This window comes from Sapajus apella, unplaced genomic scaffold, assembly GCF_009761245.1.
Source record: "Sapajus apella isolate SASKATOON/1434 unplaced genomic scaffold, GSC_monkey_1.0 scaffold93, whole genome shotgun sequence".
Taxonomy (NCBI): Eukaryota; Metazoa; Chordata; class Mammalia; order Primates; family Cebidae; genus Sapajus; species Sapajus apella.
The window spans coordinates 6,761,457-6,778,879 of NW_022437033.1; the positions used below are offsets into that span (position 1 = coordinate 6,761,457).

General features: G+C 35.2%; 1 protein-coding gene across 1 annotated transcript in view; it reads left to right on the plus strand.

The window, feature by feature from the left end:
• The window catches only part of FMR1NB (FMR1 neighbor), a 40,392-nt gene that overhangs the window by 10,413 nt on the left and 12,556 nt on the right, over nucleotides 1–17,423 (plus strand). Inside the window, exons 2-4 of the mRNA XM_032256081.1 lie at nucleotides 6,971–7,087; nucleotides 10,175–10,315; nucleotides 12,291–12,387. Coding sequence (XP_032111972.1) covers nucleotides 6,971–7,087; nucleotides 10,175–10,315; nucleotides 12,291–12,387 — 355 coding nt within the window. The remainder of the gene's footprint in view (nucleotides 1–6,970; nucleotides 7,088–10,174; nucleotides 10,316–12,290; nucleotides 12,388–17,423) is intronic.

The following is a 17,423-nucleotide window of genomic DNA, read 5'->3' on the forward strand; positions in this document are numbered from 1 at the left end:
ACATGTGGTCCTGAAATTAAAATTCCCTTTCTCATTTCTAAATGGACCCTACTGAGCTCTCTTAGATTTAATGCTACTGAGAGAAATTGAAGTTGAGTGACCTGAAATAACTCTGGGATATACCTCCAGTTTGTATTGTCATTTCCATTCCCAAGCCATAATGCCTTTCAGGTTATATTTATGCAGAAGACATACAGACCAGTGGCTACAGGATGAGGAGAGAAGCAAATTGGGGACTGGAAATTTGATTCCACCAATTCTCTGTATATTCAGGCAGTCCTAATGGCTCATCCTTTTCAGGGAAATTTAAAACATGAGAAATAAAGATGGACTAGTAGGTAATATTTTCAAATTGCCTTAGCTCCATGGACAAATCCCAGGAACTGGTTTCTGTATCATTATATTAGAATACTTCATTTATCTGGTATCCTTGGTGAGTGAATGAGGTAGAACACCTGGCTGCCTGCCATGTACCTAATTGAGCACGAGGTTTGCTTTTGCTTTAACCCTGTGTGCATATGGTGTAGTTGGAGGAGCCCTAAGCTAGGAATCAGGACATCTAGGTTGCCCTCATTCTTCACACTAACTTGCTGTGTGACCTTTGATGAGTCATTTTACCTCTTTAGGCTTAAGCTATCTTGTTGAAAAAAATAACGAAATTTCACTAGGTAAGCATTTCTTCTGCTCACTCATTTCAAGCTAGGAGCCCTAAGCTAGGCATTAGATCTAGGTTGCCCTGATTTTTCACACTAACTTGCTGTGTGATCTTTGATGAGTCATTTTACCTCTTTAGGCTTCAGTTATCTTGTCGAAAAAATGAAGAAAATTTCACTAGGAGGGCATTTCTCCTGTTCAGTCAAAATGCTTGGTTATCGTAGTGCCACCAGCCATTCTTATTTTCTTTTAAGCTAACTTACTGTTTTACATTAATATATTTATTTAAAAAGGGAAGTGTACCATAGTCATAAATGGAAAGCTGACCATATTTGCTATTAAGAAAGTTATTAGTAAAAATAGATATCCTGAAAACAAAGTAATGATATTAAATTTAAAATTGTAAGCAATAAAAATAATGAAAGACATATAACAAACTATTGTTTTTCATTATACTAAGTACTTCACATGTGACTTCCTTTAATCCTTATAACACTTCAAAATAAATATCATCATTTTGCAGATAAGTAAACTGAGGCAATGAGAAGTTTACTGACATGCTCAAGTTTACCAACTAGTATGTGGCAGAGCCAAGATGCAAATTCAGGTCTGTTTGAGGCCAACACACAGAAAGACAGTGGCATAGGTAGACCTTCAACTTGAAGCCCCAGGAAAATCCTTTAGAAACTGATACAGTTAGCCACTATTCTTTCTGTCTCCTCACCCTGTCATTCAGTTCCTCATCTGTAAGACCTCCCACCAGAGCAGCAGGTAGCAACATAATTTGTGAAATGAAAATACAAGGTCTCGCATTCAAAATTTGTGGATTTCAAGATGATGATAGCAAAACATTAAACCAAGCATGGAGCTTCCCAAGTGTGGGGCCCTGTTTGACTGAACAAGTCGCATATGGATGAAGCCCTCTGTCTGCACTGAGTCTGGTGTTTCTTTTCCTTTGAAATGTAGTTAGATTTTTAATCTTTTATTTGTAACAGGGAAATTAAAAAATAAAAATTCTTTGTTACAAGGAAACAGAATAGGTTCTTTACTATTTTCTGCTACCAATTTAAAAGGCTGACTCCTAATCTTTTATTTGCTGAACATGCTAATGAGTATAAAGATGCAAATTAGAGGCCAAAAAGATGAAATTATTCTACATATGAAAAGTAATGGAGGAGGGGAAAGAGGCTGGAGGCTGCTTGGGTAGAGAGGAAGACCTAAGAAAAACGCTTGTGTGTTGGTTGATGGGAGACTTTGAAGAGTGTTAAAGAGGAAAAGGAGACAATCGTCCCAGGGAGGAAAGAACAGGGATAAAAGTTTATAAAGGTTTGCCACATGGCAAGTGATGTCGGCCGTGTTTGGCATCATGGTAGGTTTGATATGTCACTCATGTTTTTTTCGTTCTACACTTTCAAATAAACTCATAGCAAAGATGAACATATCCATAGATATTCATCTATGCTCCACCTAAAATTCTTCTGTACTACTAGCGATAGACTATACTTTGAGAAATACTGCCCAAATTAATTTAAAAATGATTGTCTTTCAGAGTATGGAAGAAACCAGAGGTGAAGGGCAGATTAAAATATGTTCAAGACTTGTGGTTGAGGCTGCCACTGATCTTGCTTATCTGAGTTAAGATGTTTAATTGACTCTTTCATTTCAAATGCCCATTGCAATGACCGAAAGATCTATAAAAGGTGAAAACCTGGAGAACCTAGAAAGGCTCCATCTGGCATCTATATGCCAGAAACTTGGAGGGTTCTATGAAAGAGAAAAACATGACAGAGAGAAATCACAGCAACTTGCATTTCATGTCGAGCCAAGGGCAAGCCTGTGTGGCAGGGGCTGGAGGCTGGGGTACTCTGAGTTGGGGACTCTGAGCTGGGGGATCAATATTCTGGAGGAACTCCAGAGAGCACATAACTTGTTGAATATAACTTAGAATGGAGACTCAGGCCTCAGTGTGCTACTGTCAGCCAGCACTTCAGGTGGTGTGCTGAATCAAATGGCAACAAGGATGGCAAATTGAGGAAGGGGGCACTGAGCAAACAAACAGCAACATAGAACAAAGGTTTTATCAAGTTCTCTTCCATCTGTAGCTCCCTTCTCATGTTACGTAGGACAGGCTCTCTGATCTGGCAAAGTGTGCCTGACAACGTTAATCTAATTTATTGTCCTCATGCTGGAATAATTCTCCCAGGCTCTTTGTGCAGCCAGCTACTTATAGTTCCTTTTTTTTTTTTCTGCTTCAATATCATCTCCTCACAGAGACCAGCTCCCATTTAAAGTAGCCCCCCTCCCTTATTCTGTATCAGTATCCACTTTCTTCATAGCACTCATTGCAATTTATTTAATTTGTTAGTTGACTTCTTTTTTGTCTGTCTTCTCCACGGCCTTCTAAGCTCCATGAGGGCAGGAATTTTGTCTGACTGTCTCACTGATATATGCTCAAAACGCAGACTATAGTAGGCGTTATTAATGAGTAAGCATTAGTAGAAAACAAGCAGGAAAAAATGGATTATTTTTAATATTGTCAAGATGTAATATACAGTGAAGATAAAATGGTCATGATTGAATATTTATGCAGTGTTGGAATATATGAAACAAATAGTTTTAGAAATTTAAGTAGAAATCGTCAAAACCACAATCATGGTGAGATACTTTAATGTTTATCTTTTAGTCCTTGGCAGGAAAAAAAATAAAGATACAGAGAATTTGCATAATATAATTTAGCTTGATTTAACATTTATAATAGAGTTCAATGTGAGAGTACACATTCAAATGTATGTGTATGGAAGTTGTTCTCATTAAAATATGACAGAAGATGTTATCATTGATATAAAAGAGATATAAATATTACAAGTGAATAGTCTTATGATTCCATGCTAATAATTGCTTTGCAAATAGATGATTTCCTAGCAAAATAAAAATAACAAAATTAACTGTGACCATGAGGAAGTAAAAGATAAAGAACTACCCCTCTCCAAAAAATAAAGACTCAGACTTTTTATAGATGAGTTTTCCCAAACCTTTAATGGATTAAATAATTCCCATATTGTTTCATCTGTTTTAGTCTAGAGAAAAATGACAGAAAGCTTCCTAGGTTATTTTATGAAGCAGGTATAATTCTCATGCCAAAATTTACAGATGTAGCACACAAAAGAAAACTGCAGACACACTTCATTTAGGAATGTTGAATCGTGAATCCTCTATAAAGCATTAGCACTTACAGATTTTGCTCAGGAATGCAAGAATATTTTAATATTGGCAAATATATTTATGATTCCATGCTAATTCATAGGCGGGGGAAAGATCATCATGGCAGTAAATATTAAATAATAATATTCAATAATTTAAATAAATATAATATAATTTTATATAAATTATAAATATATAAATAAAATAAATATATAATTTTTATATAAATTAAATAAATATAATTTTAAATAAAAATATTCAATAATTCATAGGTGGGGGAAATATCATCATGGCAGTAAATAGTAAAAGGATTTTATAGAATCCCACTTCTATCCCTGATTAAAAATGAAACAAAACAGCAACAGAAAATTTGTAGTAAACTACAACTAGAGGAATACATCCTTAATTCAATAAAGGTTATCTATCTTACACCATCAGCCAACATTATACTTAATTATGAAATACTACCACATTCCCATTAAAGTCAGGAAACACTCAAGAATGCCCATTGTTGTTAATCAACATAGTTTAAACATTTTTAGGCAATGCAATGAGAAAAGAAAAATAATTCAGCTGTTAATGTTGTAAAGGAGATAAAATCATCTATATTTAGTGATAATATGATTGTCTATCTGGAATGAAACTGAAGAACAATGAGAACTAATGAGAATTAACTAAGGTAGTAAGAAAATACATGTATAAAAATCAGTAGAGCTAGGCACAGTGGCTCACACCTGTAATCCCAACACTTTGAGAGGCCGAGGTGGGCAGAGCACCTGAGGTCAGGAGTTTGAGACCAGTCTGGTCAACATGGTGAAACCCTGTCTCTACTAAAAATACAAAAATTGGCCAGGCGTGGTTGCAGGCACCTGTAATCCCAGCTACTCTGGAGGCTGAGGCAGGAGAATTGCTTTAATCCGAGAGGCCGAGGTTGCAGTGAGCCGAGATGGCTCCATTGTACTCCAGCCTGGGGGACAAGAGCGAGACTTTGTCTCAAAAAAAAAAAAAAAAAAAAAATCAATAGCTGTCTTACATACAATCAATCCATTACAAAATGTGGTGAAATGGATTATATTCACAGAACAATAAAATATATATGATATGTGGGAATAAATGTAATAAGAAACATGCAGGACCCATCTGAATACAATGATAAACCTTATTCAGGGACATAAAAAGATACTTACGTGAATGGAGAAACAAAACTACTTAGGTGAAAAATTCCTAGCACATAGGACACACAATAAATGATTTTTGGATGAGTGATAAGTAAGTGAACTTAATTACCATAAAAATCTTATTAGAATTTTTTTGGTTCAACCAAATGATTTTAAGTTTCATCTAAAAAATTCTCAGAGCTGAGAATAAAACTGATAGCAGAGACAATAAAGGACTACCAGATCAGTTATTAACACATATAATGAGATAAGATAGGCCGGTTGTGGTGGCTCACGGAGGCTGAGGCAGGTGGATCACCTGAGGTCAAGAGTTCGAGACCACCCTAGGAAACATGGTGAAACCCCCGTCCCTACTGAAAATACAAAAAACAGCTGGGCGTGATGGCGCTTGCCTATAATCTTAGCTACTCGGGAGGCCGAGGTACAAGAATCACTTGAATCAGGGAGGCAGAGGTTGCAGTGAGCTGAGATCATGCCATTGCACTCCAGCCTGGGCAATAGAGAGAGACTCCATCTCAGAAAAAAAAAAAAGATAGTAACATTAGTATCGGCACATGAATAGATGGATTGGTGGAACAGAATAGAAAGTCAAGAAGCATATCTATGACTATGTAAGGATTTAGAGTATGTTGATGTTTTCTTAAGTATAATAGAAAAGGATGGATTTAATAAGGGCCTTAGGACTGCTGGAAAAAATGTATCCCTACTCCATAATGCACTCGAAAATATACTCCAGGTGTATTAAATATTTAAATGTAAAAAGTACAACCATGAAAATGTTAGAAGGATGTATTAGAGTATAGAATGCCTTTCTAGAGGTAAGAATAATAAAGGAAGAGATTGATAGATTTAATTACATATAAAATTTTAAGCTTCTGAGCTTCACCAAACACCATAAAAAATGTAAGGTTAACCAATTACATTGAAAAAAATACTTGAAATATGTGGCAGATTAAGAGTTTTCTATTATGCAACATAATATGAAAGATGTAAGCTCACTGATTATGAAAGTTGCAAATTATAACAAAAGATATTTTGTTTTATTTTGGCCATCAAATTGTCAAATAATAACAAAGAATGGAGAGGTGTCAGAAAACTGGCACTTGCCTGTACTACTGGTAGAAGTATATTTTGGGGTAGCCATGCTGGAGGGTAATTTGGACATAATCAAGAACCATGCCTTAAGAATTTATCTTAAGTAATTTATCATGAATATTTACAAATATATAAAACTTCAATCATAACCATTGCAAGCTAATGATAATGTAATGATAATCATTGCAGTATTCTTTATAACATCAATAAATTGTAAACAACGTAAATGTCTTCCTATGGGGAAATTGCTAACTCAACTGTAAGAGAGCCATATAATAGAATTCCCTGACATTATTAAAGATAATTTTGGGAAATATTTAATGACATAGACAAATCTGTGTTATCCTCTTACATAGGAGGGAATTGTGTAAATAAGACTAAAAGCCAGTTCTTTAAAATAGCGAGAAAGAAGGATAAGGAAGGTTTTACTGTGTCTAAGGCCTTGATTTTTATCAATGTATTAAGCTAACATATTTTCCAAGAGTTTCTATGATGGGATCTGCTTTAGTTAGAATACATACTGTTTTTAGTTCATCAGTTGATTAGACCTCTTAATGTCAATGCCATTTGTCAGAGGCAAGTTTACTGTTGTAAATCAGCTTACGGCCCAACAATAGGATGTGTCAGCCTATAGCTTAAGCATTTGTAAATTTAACACTTTTGAGTTTCACAACAAAATTGCATTCTGATTATTAATAATACCTAAGCTGTTATAAGATAAAAGTATATCTATTAGCTATGTGATTTTCTAGAATTAATTTAAGCAAAAGTAATTACTATTAAAGGGTTGTTGAAAGTGATTAATGCTTTATATGTTGAGATGAATCATTTTACTTCTTAAGAATTTCCAAATGTGCCTCAAATTGGATGGAGCCGGAAAAACAATGAAGATGCTAGTGGCCAATCTCTGGGAAAAGATTTCGCATTGGAAGCTCTGCTGAATTTTTTCTTTCCAACAAGTAAGTTCTTGTTTGATTTTTTCCCCCTTCTAATGTTCTTGCTTAGAAAACAGTAAATGTTTAGTAAGCACTGTGGCATATTGGCATTGGAGTGGGACAGAGCTGAGTTTGAATCCTGGCTCTTCCCTTTGGCTTAGGCAAGACAATCTCTCTGAACATCTGTGCTCTCATCTTTGAATGATGATATTTACTACAAATAATTATGAGGATGAACTGTGATAATATTCGTAAGGCATTTCATAAATGTTTGTTACTGTTTATAAAATACTTTTCCTTCACAAATATATAAATCTTTCACAATTTACCTGAACGGTATTACCTGAAATTTAGTCACTGACCCAGTATTGTGAAATTAATGTTTTCTGTGGCATTAGTGAGGGTACTGTGTGACTGATGTTATGGAATATGCCAGATGTTTTCCCATCTGTTTTAATGATAGTAAGCCCAGGTTTCAAGTCCCACCATCTTTTTGTGATTCTGTGTATAATGTGTTTATCAAGCACATGATGACCCCTGAGAATTATTAACCACAGATAAACACGTTACATTTTGTATGGCATGTGGTGCCCTTTCAAGAAGCTTCATATAAATTGGCATATGTGAATTACAAAGAAAAAGCTCTTATGAAAAATCATGCAAAATTTATTCTAACAAAATTTTGTATACTCTATAAGCACAAAATTAGATCTATTCTTCAATTCCAGGCCTTACCACTGAATCCTTTAGTGACCTTGAATCAATCTCTTTGTTCCTTTATACTTGTTTCATTAAGTTTAAAATAGGCATCTAGCAATGAGAATAGCGAAATAAACAAGTTCCTTAAATAAACTCAAAATACTGCCATAGTCAAATTGAGTAAATAGAAAAGAAATCTGAGAAAGTGTTATGTTGTATAGGCTGAAAGAATGGTTTGAGTGTCAAAGTTAGTCATAAACAACAACTAATGATGATTTTAGCTTTAGAGCTTATGAAAATAACAGATGTAAATAGTCACATACTTACCCATAATAACTACATTGTACAGACACTGAAACCACCTTTAAGACTTGTCCAGGTAAGATATCTGCATTTCCCAAATATTTCTTCAACCTGGTGCAATAAAGTAAATAAAAATTGATTATATGAAGTAACAATTTTGTCCAACAAAATAAAATTGTTGCATTTTAAGAGAAACATCTGACCTAGGTTGATTCAAACAATGATTAAATATTTATGAAATGTGCATACTGTCTTCTTTGGAGAGAATAATTACAGCTTCATAAAACATGAAATATTTTAACCAATTTATTTCTCCCCCACATAATTGAAAATAAACACTCTTACCACTTAAGCATGAAAAAAAAAAGTTCGTTGTTTTGTCATTAGGCTATTATCTGTAAAATATTTATCTCTTGCATGTTAAAATGATAACCTGGAGACACACTGGCAGGGAAGCTTGAGAGATCACCTGATCTTTCTCCCTTTGGACTAAATTATATACTTAAGCCTGACCAAAAACAATTATTCTACCCTTTTGATTCTTTAAAATTAGCAACATCTATTAATAATTTGAGCCTGAAAGTTAATTTTAATATCTAGCATAAAGTCCATCAGATGCACTTAAAGTATAAATTAACATGTTCTTAGAGATCATATAGTCTAGCCTCTTCTATGATTTAACCCTAACCCTAACCCTCTGTTTAGCATTTCTGGAAAGTGGTGTTTGAACAGTACACATGGCGAGAAACTCAGCATGCAAGGAAGTCCATCCCATGTCTGAGTAGTCCTGACTATTGTCACCATTTTCTGGGTGTTTGACACCCAGAACTGAACACTAGATGCAATCCAACCTAGGGGAGAAGAGTCACTCGGGTCCTAGCAGAATTGAAGAGCAGATTACTTAGAATATGTAACAAGGAGGATAAACTCTCATGTCTAAAATGTTTGGAAAATGAGTACCTAGGTCACTTGGTAGTGCATTAAATTTGTGATCTTGCATAAGTTACTTTGATCCTTTATTTTCTTATTTTTAAAACAGAGGTTATAAACTCAGTTTGGGAGTTTTGTTGCTAAGATTAGTAATAAAGAGTGTAAAGCAATGTTCCTGGCCCCGGTGCCTAAAGAATGGTAGACATTATTACTTTTACCTTGGCTTCAGGAATTGCCAATCTTTCAAAAAGGGGAATGTAATAAAATATAGTAAGAGGTTAAAATTTGCATAAAACAATTATATTATTCTTTGCTGATGTTGAAGTGCTTTAGAGTGCTTATAAAACATCAGTTACTGTTTTTAAGTTTGTAATTGTTGATAGTATGAGATTGAACAGAATCTATTCTGGCCTTAATGCATTGACATACTGTGGAGGTTTTGATTTTTGAATAAAAATCTGATATCATGCTTTTTAGTTTTTTTTGTTTCTCTTATAAAGCAGGATATTTTAGAAAATAAGCTATTTGAGCTTGCAAGTCTTTTAGATTCAGGCATGTACAAATTTATTAAGTTGCATGAATCTTGGTGTTCATGCCATAAATCATTGCCTATTCAAAATTATAGAGTCATAACTTAAGGCTGAAACAAAGAATCTTAAAATATATTGTAGTGCCAATATGATAAGTGTTCACAAAAAGTAGGTCAATACCAGTGTATATCACTTACTTTAGTCACTAGCAGCAAACTATTTAATTTTTACTTACATTCATTCTCATTGATGCATTCAATGACTTTCTGTAGCTTAGTAATGTTAAACCAGAGGATACATGTGGGATCATTTTAACAAGGGATGTTTTAAAGGCATTGACCTGCCATTATTTAGTTTCTTCTGTGTTATGTTTGTATCTCCACCACTCAGCTCATGATTTATTGTCCTTTAAAACTACCTTACCAATGATTTGTTAACAACTTGTATTTTTCTGCAGTTTTTCTAGATTTGAAAATGTGGTGTTAAATAACGTAGTGGTAACTTTTAGCTTAATTCTTATTTTCTTTTAGCACTCATCACTAGTTGTATATGCCATTAAATGTTTTCTTGTCTTGCAGTAATTATTTAATTAGGAAAAATGCTGATTAACCATGCTGAATTCTCTTTCTTAAATTTTTTTTTCTAAAAGCTTGCATTGTCAGGGAAAATCGGGTGGTAAAAGCTTGTAATGAGCTGCATGAGCTTAATGAGAGTGAATGTTTGAGACAGAAATGCTGTTTTTCATCATCTGGGACTGGTAGATTCAAATGTTTTGCTCCATTAAGAGATGGTAAGTTCATCCTCTTTCATTTATTTCTATTTTTTTAAATTAAATAAACAGATCACAATGGCATAAGTTCACATTTGGATTTCCCAGCTTAATACTTAATTTGGCATTTGGGCAAGATTCTAGAGTACCAAGAATAAATCACTGATCTAATGGGGTGATAGCAACAAAGGTGAAGATATCCTAGAAGATGGGATTGATTTTCTACAAAGGAAAGAAATATCATCACTACTTCTCTGTTAGTAAGAATAAGACAACTACAATATGTACAAAGGAACAAATAATTTTTATTGTTCCTATAGAAAATTTAGAAAATGTTCAAAAATTATAAATTATTCATAGTCGCACCACTCAAAAAAAAAAAAAAAATGGGATTCTCAGCCCTAGATCAATGCTCCTTACACAGTCCTGAGGTGGTCACGACTCTATTCAGTAGCAGTTTCTGCTGAGCCTTTAGATGGTGACTTTGGTAATTCAAAATTAGTCTCACCTTTTCTTTTGCTTTAGTCACTCTCTGTGTTTTATCCTAAAGGTTCCAGGCTCTATGGTATGCTCAATGGCTGAGAGAAGATAACAGTTGGTCATGCCTTAGCTTACTTTTTCTTGCCCAGCTTTTCTTTCTGGGTAGAATTCTTCCCATTTGTCTTGTCTTTGACATCTCAGTGTGCAGTAGAGTTGAATGTTTCTTGTTAAGGCCTGCTTATTAGTTTTTCTTTGTTTTATTGGGTAATTTTTGAGGTAGTGCCTCACTCTGCCACCCAAGCTGGAGTGCAATGGTGATGTGATCACAGCTCACTGCAACCTTGACCTCTAGGGCTCAAGATCCCTGAGTAGTTGGGACTACAGTTGTGTGCCAGCATGCCTAATTTTTAAATTTTTTACAGAGACAGGGTTTCCCTAGGCTTCCCAGGGTGGTCTCAAACTTTCGGGCTCCAGAAATTCTCCTGCCTCGGCCTCCCAAAGTGCTGGAATTTATAGGTGTGAGCCACCATACCAAGTCTTGTTCTATAGTTTTTAAATTAGGTTCTGAATATTTTTTTTCTTTACAAAGTTTTGAGAACTGAACCATCTGTTGTTGCTACCTTCATTTGGATAGTGGGGATGTATTTCCAGTTGCTCTTATGCTACATGGATTTAATATGATGAAACACTAACAAATACTACAAAAAGGATGCATGCTAAATAATATCTTAAGTAAATGTAGTCCCTATTCAATTTGCAGCTTTTTGTTGAACATGTAGTATTAATACTGAAAACTAAAACCTGATCATGAATATAATTTTACAATTTTAACCCTGTCACATGTTGTTTATACTTCATTTATCAGCTTGGTCTTCATATTATGTATGAAGCAACATTTGGTTCTTGAAGAGGAAAAAATTTAACCGTGACTTACAATTCCCCAATCACATTAGAATGCATTTTGCAATGAATGTAACACTAAAATATGCTTATTTCACCTGTGAATTCTTGATTCCTTGTTTAATGTTTTGTAATTTGGAAGTAAACCTACAGCACCTGGTATTCCCAGGCAGTCTCCCATCCAAGTACTAAGAAGCTATTCATTTACCAAGAAGCTATTTATTTACCAAGTTAACGGTTCACAGATTAATGTGCTCCCCAAGTGCTCTAGGATGTACAACATATGGCCAAGGGAAAAAGCCTATTTAGGGCCAGAGGAAGAAATATGTAGTATGCATCATAATAATCAATGATTGTACAAAAAGAGTAGGATCATTGTGTTAAGACTTCATTAAGGGATACATATTGAAAGTGTAGCTTTCAGTTGTATTTCAAGAACATTTCATGAACTCCTGTTCCTTATAAAGTAGCAAGGATATTCACCTGTCGTATAAGAATACTTCCTCATTTTACTTTATTAACTGATAGGTTTTTTAAATAAAGAATTTATGAAAGAGCTTGGATTTACTTCTCTTGCTTAAGTCATAAAAGTAACAGGATGTAATTAAACCAACAGAGCCTAAACAGATGATGCGAATGTGTGGGGTTGGTGTAGTCAGCCTCGTGAGCCTGGGATATCTGTCCTTTTATTGCTGCTCTCTTTGCTGCAGGAGGTAAGCAAACATAAACTTTTATTTGCTGGTTGCTAAGTAAACATGAGTATTTGTATATAGACATATTTATTAATATATTTCAGAAAGATAGGGATTATGTTTGGGTTCTTTATGTTGAAACTATGGTAGCTTGGGAAAAACCTAAAACTAGAGTTGCCATAATGTGTTTTTAAAATGCATGTTATCAGCTGGGTGCGATGGCTCATGCCTGTAATCCCAGCACTTTGGGAGGCCGAGGCAGGCAGATCACTTGAGGTCAGGAGTTCGAGACTATCCTGGCCAACATGGTGAAACCCCGTCTCTACTAAAATACAAAAAAAAAAAAAAAAAAAAAAAAAAATTAGCTGGGCATGGTGGCGTGCGCCTGTAGTCCCAGCTACTTGGAAGGCTGAGACAGGAGATTTGCTTGAACCCAGGAGGTGGAGGCTGCAGTGAGCCGAGATTGCACCACTGCACTCCAGACAGGAGCCTGGCAATAGAGCGAGACTCTGTCTCAAAGAAAAAAAAAAATTAGCCAGGTATGGTGGTGCACACCTGTAATCCCAGCTACTTGGGAGACTTAGGCAGGAGAATTGCTTGAACCTGGGAGGCAGAGATTGCAGTGGGCCAAGATCGCGCAATTACACTCCAGCCTCAGCAATAAGAGCAAAACTCTGTCTCAAAAATAAAAGATTTAAAAAAAAATAAATGCATGTTATTTTATTTTTCATAGATTTTCTTCATGCATAGTATCTATACATTCCCTCATCCAACAAACCCACAATTAGAAGAGAAAATAAATTAGCAAGCTTGGTGTGTGTGCAGTGGGGGGTGGCTGTTAACTGCAGCTCAGAACAGTTCCTAGAAGTGTTTGTTTCCATTGAGTCATCTGCCATTGTTCTTTAATGATCATTTACCATTGTGTCATAAAGCCTTGGTCTGTCTTGAAGCCAATTGGTAAACCGATTTCTTCTTAGCATCTTATACAAAATACCAATGGACTACTAGCATGATGCTTCCAAGTTTTTTTTTTTTTTTTTAAATAGCTCCCTACCTATGGGGACAGAGTGGGTACAGAGATACAGAGCACAGTCAGGACTAGAGTGAGGTGAGTGAGGCACTTGGAGCACAAAGTTGAGGGAAGCACTCACTCTCAGGTTTATGCAGGTGCAAAGTCACTACTCTGAGAATAAATACCTCCTTAAATTCTCTGATAAAGATAAGGTGCCTGTTAAAGGTTAAGCATTTTTGATGTTTTTATTGAAGTTAATGGGGCAGTCGTAGTTGAGTTACCAGAATATGGTTTAGATTTCACAGGAAGAGTTAGACTATATACACTACCTTACTTTGGATAAAGATCATCAAAGTGATTGGCAGTAGGAGTGGAATTTTTGACCCTTCCTTCTTCTCTTCAAAGGTTGATTTTGTATTAAAAAACCCATGATTAACAATGAGGTGACCGGGCGCGGTGGCTCACGCCTGTAATCCTAGCACTTTGGGAGGCTGAGGTGGGTGGATCAACTGAGGTCAGGAGTTCAAGACCAGCCTGGCCATCATGGTGAAACCCCATCTTTAAAAAAAAAGAGAAAAAACCAATGAGGTAACATTTGCTAGAAATTGGTGGCTAGGAATATACTATGCAATTTAAAGACATTCTAGGATACTAAGTTTGTTATGATCACTTCATTATGGTGTTAAAATGCCTCTGCAAAGGAATTTTATGCGGGTGTTCAGGTCCCCTGGATTTTTTGTTCTTTAAAATGATATCCAAAGGATTATTCTCTGATACTAATATATTTCCTTCTTTCTGCATAATACAAATTGCTTGAGAAACTTGAACAATGTGAATTAGTGTATATATTGGATACTATACATTTTGGTTTGCTATGTTTTATTTATTTATTTTACTATTTTGTGCAAGAGCAGTATGCTCCTTCTGTCATCTTGAGCTGACTATCATGCCCCTTAGAGCAGGTAGCAGATTCATCTTGCTGCTTAGATGAATTTCCAGGAACAATGATTGAGAGCAGATGAGCGCTTTCAGCCTATTGTGATAGGCTGATTTTAGAAGCAAGGGAAATAATGGTGTAAGAATGGGGAAATCTCATTCCTGATATCAAACAAGGAGCTAAGTAGAGGACAACGTTTGCTTTTGCATGGCAAGATATCTCCTTAGAAAAATTTCCTTAACTCACTTTCTGTTCTCCATTTCAAATAATAAAGAGATAGATAAAATATTAGAGTAGGTAAAATAACCCATAAAAAAGAAATAGACACAGAAGTAAAATCAATATGTGGTGGCTTAAATAGGAAAAGAAAGAAGCCAAACACAATCGTTTGTCTAAATCAGAGGTACCAAAAGCTAAATAACTATCTGCAGCATTGTGATTTGGGCCTCTTTTGGATGATCTTTTTTGCTTTGGAAGATATCCTTAAGCTCTTCCTCTTGCTGAATCCTGTCTTACACATTAAATAACTGAGCATTCCTTTAAGAAAGAGCTGTTGTAGCTCTCCTCTTGGCCTTCAGTTGCAAGCCAAAACAAATGATGTTTTGATATTCCTCATCCTCTGCAATTTGGATAGTGGGTTTTTTGTTTTTGTTTTTGTTTTTTTAAGGATCACCTAAGGAGCTAACAACTGGCAAGAATTAGAGAGATTAAAAAATCAGAAGCAATTTAAGCTGGTGGGAGAAGTAAAAGCAGTGTAGGTGAAAAGGGCAATTATGCACCAGAGCTGTAGGTACTTCAGTTTTTGGTGCCTAATTCATTTTTTCCACTATTGACCATATTCATTCAGTGTTCACTTGTGCCACGTATAACAGAGGCTACAGACATTTTAAAGACACAGGCCCTACTTTTAAGGAGCTTAAATCCACCTTAAAACAAATCAGAAGTATGACACATTTAAATTACAATATAAGATGAAAACAATTAAGGACTAAAATGGATGGTGACAATAACTTACAAAAGTTTTGAAGCAGTGGAGATCAGGCTAAGTGGGAGAGGGTGGGTCAGGCTTCATGGTAGAGGTGCCATTTGAGCTCGGTTTTGAAGGGGGACAGATTTGGAATAGATGGACGGGGTCCTTTTCACAGAATTAATTACATTCGGATGGTGGTCTTCTCACTATAGACCCCTTAACTGATTGTCATTTCTGAGCAGATATGGCTGAACTTTGCCAGTGGAATAATCTATAACTGAATCTCTAGTTTACTGCCACTTGACTTGAGTTCTAGTATGATATGAACCCAGTACACAGAGGACTCAAACCGGCTTGAACTTGTTGTACATACAAAAGGAAGCAGAGAGCATTAGTGAAAAACTTTCTAAGAATTTTCTAATAGCCATATTAAACTAACATATAAGATGTGTTTTGAAATTTATTGCATCCTCAAGGTTATATAAGATCTATTTTTATCCTCATTAATAGGGATCAGAAGCTTCATTAGGTTTGAGTGTCACTAGTAGGCTTAAGCCTTTGCATAGAAGAGAAGGAAGGAAAAGATCAAGTGGATAGTGACAAAAGGAAGCAGGAGAGAGGAGTTTTAAGGGGAGGACTTGAAAGAGGGAGGTAGCTGAATTGTTCTTATAACAGCTATTACTATAGCTAGCGACAGTAGTCTCAAGTACCAGATTCAGTTTCTAATCTTAATCTGTTTTTAGATAAAGTTTAAATCTCTGTGCATATGCCATTTAAACATCTGTGGATTATGTAATGATATGATACTTGAGTGTGTATGTAGCTTTGATAAGGTGAAGCATTTAAACGTTATAATACCGTGTCTGTTAAACTCAGATGAAATGTATTTTCACGTTCCTTTTCTTCCTATCAGATTGAATTTGTAACTTTGAATTAAGACAGAATTCAAAACTCAGTTTGAAAATGTTAAAACTGTTTTCTTTCAACTAATAAAATGTCTATTTTTTTAAAGATTGTAGATCATCTGATACACAGATGATGTAAAAAGCACATCCCCCATACATTTTCAATGTTGCTACTTGCCAGATGGCTGTTACTGAAAATTTCTACATTTAGACAAATCCTGCTGCATGATTCTCTGTATTATAATGTGATATTCATTATGCTGATAGTCTTAGTGCCACTTATTTTCTTACAACGGGAGGTAAAGAACTGGGAATAAATGTGTCAAAAACTGCCTAAAAATACATCACCCATTGAATTTTTAAAATGGACATTTACATTTTCAATTTTCTATGTTTGCATGTCTCATTATACTGTACAACATAATTATATTATTTTGAAAAACTTTATGCAGTAATTAGTGAACTACCGGACAGTTAGAAATTCCTAGGATTATATACATCTGGATTCAGAGGAAGGAAACAAAATCTACAAATTTTAAAAGTATGACTAATCTTTAAGAACTTTGATAAAATATGTCAGATGAGAATGTGAGAAAACTGGAACGCTGTTCTAACATGAGTCACTATAGATTTGAAATTCGTATGAAGCTGATTCTTCTTGGATGCTGTTCAGAGTAATTTAATTACTGAAATAATAAGAGAACCTCATTATATGCAGATCATATGTCTGAGGTGTTCCCATTGCAAGGACTCCAAGGACAGCACTTCAGAGAACTCTGGCGTAGTAGGTACTATTAACAAGAACATTCTGTTGCCAAGTAACTAATAACTGCATTGCAAAATGAAGTGGCTTTTTCTCAATTCCCATTCAACTTGATCTTTTTGTCACAGAGTACGCTGTTGACTGCTCCCTTCTTGAAATTTTCCTCCCTTGGATTTCTTTGTTCCTCTTACAATTTTGATCCATCTCAGCCTGCTTTCCTTTGTTCTCCAAAGTGTGGTTGTTTCCCAAAGCTTTACTTTCATTTATCAGAGAGTGTTAGAAATATATAGTAGGAAGAACATTTTAAAAGGTGTGTGTTCCAATTCTGCTTCTACTACATTTCATGCATGTGTTTAATTTCTTTGAGTATTGATTTTCTTACATGATTGTAGTAGAGACTTGAGTTAGATGATTTCTACATGACTTTTGGTCCATGGTATTCCAAGATTCTCTGGGTAAATTAATCTTAA